At 47.5% G+C, this 12,382-nt stretch overlaps 2 protein-coding genes across 5 annotated transcripts in view; one reads left to right on the top strand and one right to left on the bottom strand.

Moving 5' to 3' along the window:
* Window positions 1–3,457: 3,457 nt before the first annotated feature.
* Window positions 3,458–12,382, top strand: part of LOC107272294 — a 19,685-nt gene continuing 10,760 nt past the window's right edge. For 2 of the 4 annotated variants that reach the window (XM_025089620.1, XM_025089618.1), the window contains exon 1: window positions 5,057–5,253. The gene's annotated coding sequence lies outside the window, so the exon portion shown is untranslated. Of the gene's footprint in view, window positions 3,608–5,056; window positions 5,254–12,382 lie in introns of those variants that run through there. The other 2 variants (XM_025089617.1, XM_025089616.1) reach the window with 2 other exon arrangements.
* LOC107272296 (glycine-rich cell wall structural protein 2) lies at window positions 7,456–9,608 on the bottom strand. Its single transcript, XM_015749316.2, has 3 exons — window positions 9,481–9,608; window positions 8,107–8,835; window positions 7,456–8,032 (listed from the first exon to the last, which is right to left on the bottom strand). Exons 1-3 carry the CDS (start codon window positions 9,493–9,495, stop codon window positions 7,814–7,816), a joined length of 963 nt encoding a protein of 320 aa, XP_015604802.1. The 5' UTR covers window positions 9,496–9,608; the 3' UTR covers window positions 7,456–7,813.

Below are 12,382 nucleotides of genomic sequence, written 5' to 3'. Positions count from 1 at the left end.
TGCGAACGCAGTGGAATCACTTTATTCGAAATCGGACTGGTCCCTGGAATACTTTCGAGTCTCAGCTGCACCTTTCATCGGTTACGTAAAATGTCGAAAAGTTAAGATTGGCTAGGTTAACGCGAATGGAGAAAGGGGAAAGGCGCGAGAGATGGAAAAAAAATAAAAGAGGTCCTAGTGATCTTTAACGTTCTGTACGTTTCGAGGATGGAAGAAGACAATTGGTAGGTGGATGGCTGCATCTGATAGAATTTCCTGAACCTTCGCGAGCTGCTTGGAGAATTTGTGGACAAAGACGGAACCTTCCCAGTCCTTCCTTCCTCCCTTCCTCCCTTCCTGCCTCCTGGCCGGCGCGGCGCGTATAATGACGCGTTCGGTGCATAACTGGAACACATTTTAATGGCAACGCGAGTCTCGAGATTACGTCGTCGAGGATCCACTTTCCAATTATCGGATCAGACTCGTGTTTTCTCAGATATATGGGTCGACCAGTACTGGCCTACCTCTGGTCCACCTCTGGTCCACCTCTGGTCTACCTTGGACATTCCAATCGGCAATGTTATTCGACGTGGACATTAGAGTATCCAGACATTAGAGTAGCCATTATGCGTGGTCGACTCCTCGTGATTCAAAGTCCTCCTCTACCTCCTCTGCCTCCTCTACCTCCTCTACATTCTACACACACAAACGTCCCTCACGCAACGGCCGTCACGCGTTACGCCACGTTTTTCATTAAATCACTTTCGCATCCAAGTCGCAACGAAATCCCCATTTTCTTTACCCAGTTGTGAATTCAATTGGCTCTACCTAGTAGTCTGAATTTTACTGATGACGCGTACTAGTTTCCTTCTGGATATACTTTTGATATTCATTACGTGTCTTTTATTGGTAGCCAGTGACGCGCCGTTTTGCCATAGACTCAGTACTTATAATTAGCTCGACTTTCACCCGGGCCAAACGGTAGCCCAGCAATTCCCAAGACTACGGACCCTGCGTACAATGCGTACGATGCGTACGATGCGCGCGCGTTATTCTTATTCGGAAATATCAAGTTTCAAGGACTCCAGGTATAGGTTGGAAGCACTGGACAACCTGGTGAAATCGTGATGGATTTATAGCGACCAGGTTGCATCGCAATGGGCAGCAGAATGAAACGAAAGCGAATGCGCAGAATACGAAATTCTAGGTATCTGTGTGGCAAATTCACCTATTTCGAATATTTTATTTTAAAATTCTATGTACAGGAACCATTAGACCTATTGGAAAGATTTTATCTGTCACACCAGGTACTATATACCTGTGGTATCTACAATTAAAGATATTCAGGACGTGCTAGTAGGAATGATTTCCTTGACTTTGGAGTAGCCATCGGTTATCATGGTGCCTTCATAATGACGACCTTCTCTTACGTCAGGAACGAGATCGACCTGAGTCCTGTATACTGAGGACCTTTCATCATCTGCTGGAGCTTGTCTTTCCGGGGAGGACCTTCTTCTTATTTGCCCTTTCAGTTTCGTTTCCTCCGCGATCGAGTCCTTCGTGGCAGTTTCTGATTCCTTGGGAAGTTCTTCGTTCACTAGGGATGCCCCATCCTGATTAGGAGTCTCTACGATAACCTCGGACATGACTGAGGGTGACGCCAGGAAAGGTTCATCGTGATAGGATAACGTCGGAGTCCCGTAGGACGTTAAGGATGATAACTGTTGCTTCTCCACTTGATTTCTGTTATCCTGTTGGAAGGACGTGTCTCTGAAATTGACAGCTGTGTGTACCGGAAGGTTATCATAGTGCTCTATGGGTCCTGGAGGATTTATGGGAGCCCTGTAAGCTGATGGGGATATTTGGTAAATGGGTGTAGGCTCCTGATAGGATCCAGTGTCCCTTGGGATCTGCTGCTGATAATCCACTGGCTCCCTTCGTTCCTGATGATTTATTACAAAACTACTCTGGCTCTGACTATTGTGATGACTCTCGTGTTTTTCTGAATTTCCTCCGTCTATTCTCACTGAGGTCTCTGAGTTACTTCTGGTAGGCTGAGCTGCTACAAGGAGTTGGCTGTCCACGTGGACCGTCTGGCTATTCTGTCTCTGTTGGTAATTCGCATTTCTCTCCTCGTTGGAACTACTTAGGTGTACTTGATAAGCTGCTGATGGCGAGTAGTTGCCAATTTGTGAGATATCTGAAGACTCGGAAGGGGCTTCGTATGCTTGAGACGCTGCTGAATGAACTGTGGAATCCTGAGCATTTGGAAATTTGACGTCAGTGTGATGGATCTGATGAGCCGATGCTGCAGTGTGAGAGGCTGCGTTCCTTTCTTGAGTTCCACGGAATGCCGTTGCTGCGGAGATCTGTGGAATAGCATCAGGGACAAAGGATACCTTGGGTGCCTCGTGGAAAGGTATCGTGCCGACGTGGGGACCCAGGTTTGGCACGAACCCACTCTGGACTCCTGGAGGCAATTTCACGGCCACGTAGGAACCTTTGGTCTCGGGTAGATAGTAGGTGGTCGCCGGTACCGGTGGTGGGAGTGGTTCTTGTGCTGGCGCTGGCGCTGGTTCCTCCCTTTTATAGAATAAGGATGACAGGATCGATCCTCCGGATGAGGATGTTTGCCCAGTAGACTGTGATGATCCGAAGATGGAGGAAAGAAAACCACCACTCTGTACGGGTTCCTCTGTAACAGCCTCATCTGTGATCGCAGGGGCCTCAGTGGCTCCACGTATCCTGGAGATTAGACTCTGAAGGAATCCTCCCGAGGGCGCTTCCGTCTGGCCTTCGGGTTCCGGTAGAAAGGGTGCCAGACCCCCCAGGTTGTCGAGGAAGCTCAGATCAGGCTTGCTGCCAGAGTCTTGCTGCTCCTGAAACCCTGAGGATTGCTGGTGGGCAAAGTTCGGTGCCTGGTATGCTTCTGGGACGCCGTATGTGGAATGTGGCACCACCGGTCGTGTGTCTTCCACCGGTGGAAGGTATCCCGGAACACCGTACGTAGAATGTGGTACTGCGGGAGGAGTATCCTCGACGGGAAGTGCGTAACCGGTGAATTTCTGTCGTGAATTTTCAGAATTCCAATAGTCGGAACTTTGAAATTCACCGTTCTGGAAGGAAGGAGTTTCCGGTGGATAGACGGCCTCCACTTGAGGAGGATACGGAGCAGTTTCCTTTGCAGAATTTTCCGTTTCCGGTGGATAAGGTCCACCTTCTGTATCTTGGTGAGTTACGATTTTCGATTCAACGAAATTATTGTATCCTGTCTGATAGGACGTTTGGCGTCCGTCCGATGAGGCGTCGAAACGCGAGGCGTCCACTGCGACAGATTCAGGTGGATAAGGAGCCACCTGCTGGACCTGGACCGGCTTCAGGTCGATTCCCTGATACTTGTGGATCTTCCACAAGGGATACCTATTCAGGTCGATTCCCTCGGGAAGGACTGTGTCTTCGGAGAGAAAGAAATTCTCATCAGTGGGGATAGGCGGTTCCGTGTTGCCTGAAGTGAACGGCCAGATGCTCCTGGAGGAACGTGGACGCTGATCATCCTCTTGGGTAAGATCATCCTGAAGGGGAGCACCTAGAACGGTGCCCACGATTAACAGCCAGACGATCTGAGAAAGTAAGAATAAAAAAAAGAATTAAAATTCATTTATACTGGACAAACATCAAAATGGTAGAAAATACTAAATGTCACTCGTGTGTCTGAAATCTCCGTGTTAACTCTCGAAAAGATTTAAGTAACCTAAAAATTAAAATAACGAACAGAAGAGTGAAGCTATCAGTGTCTGAAGGAATTCTTTGCTCGGCTACCTATTAAGTTGAATTATTATGATTAACTGTCGTGCGCGCCTTTGCATCACCTCAGCGGCCTATGAATAAGCTTAAGTCAGATTTTAGTGCGCGGTGCAATTAATCGAGAAATCAGTTGGCGCGAGTGAAATGCCGAGTTGCACTTGGCTCTCGTCCTCGATCCTCGAGATTTTTAAAGATCCGCTATTCTAGGTTGCTGCCAGGTTTCCTCTTTCTCTCATTTGGCTGCCTCCTTTCCCAGTATCAGTGCCACCAACACTACCACTAACCTTGCCCAGCATCTTTAACTCGAAACTCTGTCTTGCTGCTATTCTAATAAATATTAAATAAATAAATAATAACGCGCGGCCACAGTACGTCCAAGTGTCACTAGTATACTGATCGGCAGAGCTTCGGGAGCTTCCCTTAAATAGCTTAATGACTTTAGTGAAAATCCACCCCATGGCGAACCGTTAGATTTTCGAATATTCCGTAATCCCCCAAAATTCCATGGCCACCTCGACGTGGCTCGACCTGTGACCCAGCACACGTGACACTTTCACGACTCAAATACGAATTCCTGACTGGGGCTCTGATCTCTCTAACCATTTTCCCATTTTCGGGAAATCGAATGCCATCAGCTGACTTACTCATTTTTCCAATGAAAATTATGGCAAATTCCAGACAGGTGGACTCGAGCTCTACTTTAACGAGAACTCGATAAGCATCGGATCCCTAATTACTGCCGACTAACTTTCCTCCAACGTACTTCGGGGAAAGTTTCGCAGACCCGAATGGCAACTCGGCACTTCGATGTGTTAAAATGCCAAATGATTCGAGTCATTACTTCCACCTTATAAAGTTTAATGATTTAAATCCCCGAATTGTAGACAGGCGACACTGATGTAAGCGAACCAAAATACTCGGACATTTTTCAAGAGGAAACATACCTTTCGCGTAAAAGCACGGCCAATGACTTTCCTTAACACAAGTTAAACATTTTGACGCTCGGAGGATTTACCGAGGGAAACCGAGCCATGTCCCATTGTCGGTGGTCTTCCTTTCCATTTTGGCGAAATTACTCGGTTTCCGCATTGAACTACTTTCTGCGAAATGCTCGCGCTTCGCATCACTCCTTACTCGGCTTCCCTACTGACCTTCCATTTTTTTCTTCCTCGTCAGAACTCCTAACTGCAATTCTCTCCGATGGTTCTGTCTCTTCCTCTCTCTCACGCTGGTCGATAAATAAAATCATGCAGCATTGATACCTTGAAATCAGTTCCAGGTGATGACCTCTCGTCGGTAAAGAAGTCTCGGCGCACCTCATCAGGTAACCAGCCACAGAGAAAATGTCTTTTGCCAGTTCGGACTGGTTGACTTGGGCGTCACGACAAGAGGGAGCGCTAGAAGGTTGCCCACCAGGAAGTCATCCCTGCCGGAACATCCTTCTTGCCTGGGAGAGAGTATGGGAAAAAGGTAAGAAGTAAAAGAACATTGCCGAAGGCATAACAATTTAATCATCGGTAAAGAATCCTGTACAACTGTCATTTCTATTCGTCTGCGCGTCTGTCACTTGTTCCTCTTTTGTAAATTCGCCAGCATCTCTTATGTATTCCTATACACGTTCCCAGAGAAACGTGTCGATCTTTCCTCTTGCTCGTTTTGCTATTTGCGAAAATTGGAGAACGTGCGAAAGTTTAGCAGTCTTCGGATGCCGCGGGAAAATCACGTCACGTCACTATATTTTTTTCACACACTCGCAGAATCGTGTGCGTACCAGTAGCATGCCTTAATATCTGCAAGAGACGCACACGGCTAGAAAGAACGTAAATGTTTATCGGCTATTCGCATCGGCGACGGTCATGCATTTCATTATAATGGTTACGATTTTTGTACCTCTTTTCGTTCATTTTTTATACTTTTCTTCGTTCCTACACCTTTATGCTCGTCCGTTCATCCCGCCTCCCTGGTTTCTTTCCTTCGGAGGAATTACGTCAGAATCGGTGAAGTAGGTGACCATTGGAGACGCTACCGGGTGAAAGCATGGGTCAACGTAAAGGCCATAGACAGCACTCTAATGCAAGGAGTACACACACACACACGAATCATTGAACACATAGGGAACACATGGTCTCTTTCACTAATACGAAATATATATATTCGAGTGAACCTTGTGGGACCTAGAGGGAGTGCAAATGGTCTTGTAACCTGCACGTCGTGCTTATCGTATCTATTTGCCGTAAAATGCACTCGGAATGCACTCGGAATGCACCACCGAGGTCTTCGGCGTCTCCCCTTTCCAAGGCTCATAGCAAACACATGCTAGTATCACGTACGCAATCTACGCGCAGTCTCACGGACGACGATACAGTCATACTGCCACATCCACTAGCACCCTCGTCCTCCTTCGTTGGATTCGGAATATTCTCGAGTAATAATTAAAACCGGTCCTCTTAAGATTTTCATGGGGACTATGGACTTTGGATCGACACGGTGGCTTAGTTTTCCAAAAACTCTGAGAATCCATGTAAACTAATAGCAATTGAGCCGTAATGTGGCACTATCTCTTTCGGAAATCAATAGCTTTCTAATTTGCAAATTGGCCCAGGAAGAGAGTCCATTCTGAATTGTGTATCAGTGAGTTTAGAGCCAGGGACCGAGGAGTCGTGCTTCAGGCTGTGCAAGATCACGGGGACGATGCTCCTGCGTCCTCTCGATGATCCTGGGGATATCGGAACGAGTGGGGAGACGATGCGTCGTCGTTCGAAGATGTCCCGGTTTTTTTTAAGGAGGCCGGCGACTGACCTTTCGAAAGTTTTTTTTACACGCTCGTCCACCTCCGTCCCCTCCTTCCTCGCATCCTCCTTCTTCACGTGGGCAACGTCCGATCGACTTCGGTTAAGCTGAAAAAAATAAAGTTCTACGTGAAAGTTGCCTCGTGGCTGTAAGCCGCGTTCGCTCCATTCTCTCTTCGATTATTTTCTGACTCCGATCTGCTGCGCCGAGCAGGAGCCCTGTGCATTTGAACGGCACTGTACATTCAATGTATGCAGCCTGTATCCAGTGCCGGGGCAAGATTGTCTACCTAAAATTCTTTCGCTTCGATCAATGGCGTCGACGGGAATTCGCTTTCACTCAAGAATCCCTTTCTTCCATTTTCCATATCTTTTCCCTTTCTGTATCTTGAATACGCTTCATCTCGATTTCTACCTGCTGATCTCTTCTTCTCTTCCTGCTTGACTTTCTCACCTCTTCCGGCTTCGGTAGGGTCTCTTAATTCACGGGAGACACCTCAGCTAGACAGGCAGGCAGGCAGCCAGCTAGGAAGCCGTGCGATTCTTCCAATCCAATGGTACGAATGACGCACAAGCGTCTATCTCGTTCCCACTCATTGACAGACTCACTGACAATCAGTAAGTCATTTATTTATTCGTTTGAATTAGCTCGGTGAAAGTAGCTCCTGGCAGTTTGCCGGTTGGCACGAAACAACAAAGACGGAATAAAGGAAACCTTTTCGAATTGAAAACTACTCTTGCGAATCCCCGGAATTTTTCAACAACTCAGCCATTTCGCACTGCTGGATCTTCGCTGATCAGATGGGACTGTCGAGACATTAGAGGCTTCGGGGTTTTATGTAAAAATACATAAAAAAGCTTTATTTCGCCACCGTTTTCTTGCAAAAAATAGGTATAAAAAACATCTCCTCGTCATCATCATCATCATCATAATCATAATCAGTAGCATCGTCGTCGTCGTCAACATCATCATTATCATTATCATTAGCAACGTTGTCGTCGTCGTCGTATGCTCCCTTATATAATACAGTCGTATAAAAATAATATCATCGAGTCGCTTGATCTTTATATGGTACAGGGTTGCGCTTCGCTTTTCGCTTTTCGCTTTTCGCTTCTCACTCCTCGTGTGCGTGTTTTCCCGTGTGCGGCTGTGTGTGTGTGTCTTTTTGTGTAGAGTGTGGGTGGATGGGTGGGTCATGTTGTAGAACGCAAAAGGAAAGAAGGTAAGTTAATTAAGTTGACTAGTAGGGACCCGATCCACCGGGTGGTCCGTAGTTTGAGCTGGGTCCGCTGGGTCCAGTTCCGCCGCCGATTCCACCGCCGATTCCACCGCCGATTCCTCCGCCGATTCCTCCGCCGATTCCTCCGCCATGTCCGTCACCAATTCCACCGCCAATTCCAGATCCGGAACCTCCGCCGATGATGCCGCCACCACCGCCGCCTCCAGAAGTCACTTCCTTCTGCAAGGTGATATAATCGATACGATTATTAGGAGATAACGATAATGAGTTCATTAGTTGAAGAGACGACTTACCTGAGTCTTGTACTTGATGAAGTAAACCTCTGGCTTGCTTGGCTGAGTTGGTGCGATCGTAGGCAGGTTGAGTTCTGGCGCCTCTTCCGGTTTCTTTACCAAGACGTAGATGAGAGTCTTCTGCTCGTCCTGCTGTGGCAGGGCTGGGATCACTGGGGCAGTTGGGGTTGGTGGAGTTGGGGCCTTAATGAAGATGATCTTGTAGTGCTTTTGGGGTGGTGGGGGAGGTGCGATCGGCCTTGCGGGTCTGTCTTCCGGTGCTTCTGGTGGCGGAACATGAACGTAGATGTGCTTCTGAATAAGAGATCCACCGCCGGAACCGAAGCCGCCTCCGAATCCACCTCCAGAACCACCTCCGAATCCACCTCCGAAACCACCTCCGGAACCACCTCCGAATCCACCTCCAGAGCCACCGCCAAAACCTCCACCGAGTCCGCTACCCCCAATGGAGCCACCGAAACCACTGGCGCTGCTGGAACTGAATCCTCCCGAGAAAGATCCTCCATGACCACCTCCGAGACCTCCGCCAAGACCTCCTCCGAGACCTCCTCCGAGACCACCTCCATGGCCACCTCCGACACCACCTCCGAGACCTCCTAGACTGATACCTCCCAGACTTCCTCCAAGACTTCCGCCACCACTTCCAGGCACTCCGTAACTTCCGCTAGGCTGGGAGTACGAGTATCCGGCTTCCGGTCGCGCCATCGCCACCGCGGCAAGCGCCACGATCTGCAAATCATAAGTTTCTCCTTTAGTTTCCTCAATCTGTTATCTATTTCATTTTTTATCAATGAAAATCAATCAACATCGTTTATCCTTCGAAGCATTTCGGTTGCCCCTACGTTCACGTCAATCTGAGACACGCACCGTTCCTCCAGTTGGAAAGAAGAAACGGGACCAACACTGATTCTCTTTTCCCTCTCTCTCTCTCTCTCTCTCTCTCTCTCTCTCTCTCTCTCTTTTCTTCTCTCCCCTCCATTACACTTGATAATAGATTCTCTGATTATTCGCAAGCCTTCTCGTGTCTCTACTGTCTCTCCTGCTTTCTCGCGTTACGTCCCGTCTCCAGTGTATAATATCCTTTGATTTCCGTTCCGAGCTTCAAAGTATCTCCGTTGTTCGCCGTCAGGATTCACATGGTATACAGTTTTCGAGATGGAGTGAGAGAGAGAGAGAGAGAGAGAGAGAGAGAGAGAGAGAGAGAGAGAGAGAGAGAGAGAGAGAGAGAGAGAGAGTGATAAAGAGAGGAGAATAATTGGTATCCGGGATAATTGAGAAGAGAACTAGAGATGACAGATGACATAATGGTAGAACGAGGTGTAAAATGAATGGAGGAATGATGGAAGGATGGAAGGATGGAAGGATGCTACTCACCATGAATGCCCTCATGGTTGCTGCTGTTCCTTGATTTGAGGACTGATGCTCCGTGGTTGTCTTGAGGCCCCCTTTTATACGGGCCAGCTCGGGCCCCACTCGAGCCGACCCATCACCTATGAGATGCGACAGAGCTATTGCAAATCTCCTCTGAGTTCAGTTACTCTGCCTAGTCAAATGTTCTTTCAAGATCTTAATATTATTTTTTATCTCCATATTTCCACATTATCGTCTTTCTTCCATCCTTCAAACGTCATGTGATATTTGATCGACTCGATCGCAAACGACCATCCAATTTTTAACGAAATTTACTTTTCTTTTTCTTTTTTTTTTCGAAAACCGTCATAATACAAGGTGGCCTAACAAGAACGCAAAATCTTTGGGCCTTACAAGTACAATTTTTGGATTCTCCAATTGCGAGACCAGGTGAAAAGGATGTCTAGCTCAAGAAACATGACGACGATCATGCGGAAGTCATTTGTTCAACGCAAGTACATGTCTCTCTCTCTCTCTCTCTCTCTGTCTCTCTCTCTCGCTCTCTCCTCCCACCCCTCGCGCTCCTTCCTTCTCTCCAGTACATGTGGGGAAATTCCTCCTTTTTCATCCTCGCGTTACACGAGAAGCCTAATCGTCGCGATATACGTAAATTTGGTGCCGTCCCGGTGAAAGGCTGACTATTATGAAATACTAGCTGAGACGTCTTTCTAAATCTCTCATTGTGCCCAGTCGCGTCCTTGAAAAAGAGAAGAATTACTCTGTCAAGTAGCAGCACGAGAGAGGAGAAAAAGACTCTTTCTTTCTACGCAACCAGCCAGGACTTTTGACCTGGGAATTTTTCCCAATTGAATTTGCAACCGAGATGAATAGGACGAAGCGCTTTGAAAAAGGGAGGCAAACCGGGCCAGGACACCGTCGGTGAAAGGCTTCGGTATCCTGAGACGTGCAGCGTCCAAGAATAAATAAAAGTTTGCCTTCATAAATCTGTGTCTGGTCCAAGAGATTCCATCCGACGAGAGTAAAACGTCTTGATGAGATTATCTTCGACCTTGTCATCGTTTGGTTCTTCAAATCCCCCAGCTACGTCTAAAGTTTGTTTGTGCTGGACGCAGGGAGATCTTGTGAAATCAAAAGTTTTCTCATCTCTGAGAAGCATCCTCGATGGTGAAAGAGGGCAGGGAGAGACACAGAGAGAGTTTGTTTGTGCTGGACGCAGGGAGATCTTGTGAAATCAAAAGTTTTCTCATCTCTGAGAAGCATCCTCGATGGTGAAAGAGGGCAGGGAGAGACACAGAGAGAGAAGAAGAAGGAGAGAGAGAGAGAGAGAGAGAGAGAGAGAGAGAGAGAGAGCCAAGAGAAAAAGCAGTGCGTAGAAAGGAACCCGATATCCATTTGACCCGAATATCCTGCTGCTCAACGTTCACTTTTTCGATCGGTCTACAATCGATCTTGAGTCATCATCCTTCATTCGATTAATCGATTTATATTACTTGGACAATTATTCATTTTTGTTAAACGACTTCGCCGTCCAGCTGCCGGCTGCTCTCCTTCGCCTTGGCGCGAAACTAACGACAAGATCCTTCTGCCTCGTCGAAGGAGCCTCCGCCAGGTCCGGTGGAGCCGATAGGGACTTTATACTCATCGAACTCGCCCCTTTACATAATCAATTATGAATGAATCTACTTCCGTCTATATTTAGCGTACCCGAGACCTGGAGATCAAGGTTACAACCACAACCGTCTCGAACGTTACGTTAAAAGTCATTGGGCTCGTTTCGAAAACTAGTTTATGTCAAAATGCTAATGAATATCCAGCTAATAACCATATATATTGATATCGCTCTCCAAGTGGTCCCCGGCCTCCAACCTCGACTCTCCGACGAAGGCGTCGCGAGGCCTTCATTTCATTTTTGCATTTCTATTTGCCCCCGTAACTCCTCGTATCCCAACGTAACCAGTGACAGAGCAGTGGATCGAATACGTCTACGTCTTTGCCGAGAGAATCGATTCCTTGACCAGAAGGATCTCCTGGCTCTTTGCCTTTCTGCCCTGGAGCACTGCAGCCTCCTCTCGTCTTGGACCTTTGATTTTTCCCATTAACTCGTAAACGTACACACGACTCCAGACGCCAAGTCAGGCTCTGTCATTTTCCTTCAATCATTTTCAATTTCTTTCTTGTGTTTCCTCGTTTTCCTCGTTTTCCTCGTTTCCTCGAAATTATCTTTATTTATCTTCTCTCCGCTTCCCTCCCTTCTTGGGGCTCCCGGTGCGAAGCACGCGGCGCGTCTTCACTTTTACCCAACGTCAGCCAGTAAAACTGTCTCCCGTGCAGTGGACTCCTCTGATTTATTCCTGGGAATGCAAGTGAATACGTAACTCCTGAATTTTCATAAAGAATCCTCCAGTTAACTGCGAGCCTCCTGTAACTCGACTCCTGTTCGAGTCTTCGTCTTCAGCTTCAATACGGACAAGGTTGAATGTTCTCTTGAATTTCGGGTCAAAGTAGCATGGCCACAGGAGTCAAGTATATCTATAGATGTCCAGAGACGTGTGGGACACGATGCGTGTTATAAGTTACACCTACGACTGGAAGGTATATCGGGTACTTGTGACTAGACGACAGTGGCGCGTTCACTCGTTCGTATTAAAGTAAACTCTCTTGATTGCCGAATTGCGTAAGAGACTCGGCCAAACGTTACTCGAGCGGAAGATGAGAAACGGGAGTCGAAGGATGCGATTGGTTGTAAAATAAAAAGTAGACGAGGACAACTGCTAACTGCCTAATTGCTTGTGTTGCTGGTTTTGCTGGTTTCGCTGGTGTTGCGATGCAATTGCGTGCGTAATAAGGCTGTATGACGAGTCCTCCTATCTAAGAGTGGACGCACACTTTGCCCCCCCCCCCCACC

This window comes from Cephus cinctus, unplaced genomic scaffold (assembly GCF_000341935.2).
Source record: "Cephus cinctus unplaced genomic scaffold, Ccin1 Ccin1_scaffold1161, whole genome shotgun sequence".
NCBI classification, from domain to species: Eukaryota; Metazoa; Arthropoda; class Insecta; order Hymenoptera; family Cephidae; genus Cephus; species Cephus cinctus.
Note: the sequence above shows the minus strand (reverse complement) of the source record. Positions and strands in the feature narration are given on the sequence as shown.

Coding starts and splice junctions, on each gene's coding strand:
- LOC107272296 (XM_015749316.2), bottom strand. Junction 8,033..8,106: donor TCATCAAGTACAAGACTCAG/GTAAGTCGTCTC, acceptor ATCACCTTGCAG/AAGGAAGTGACTTCTGGAGG.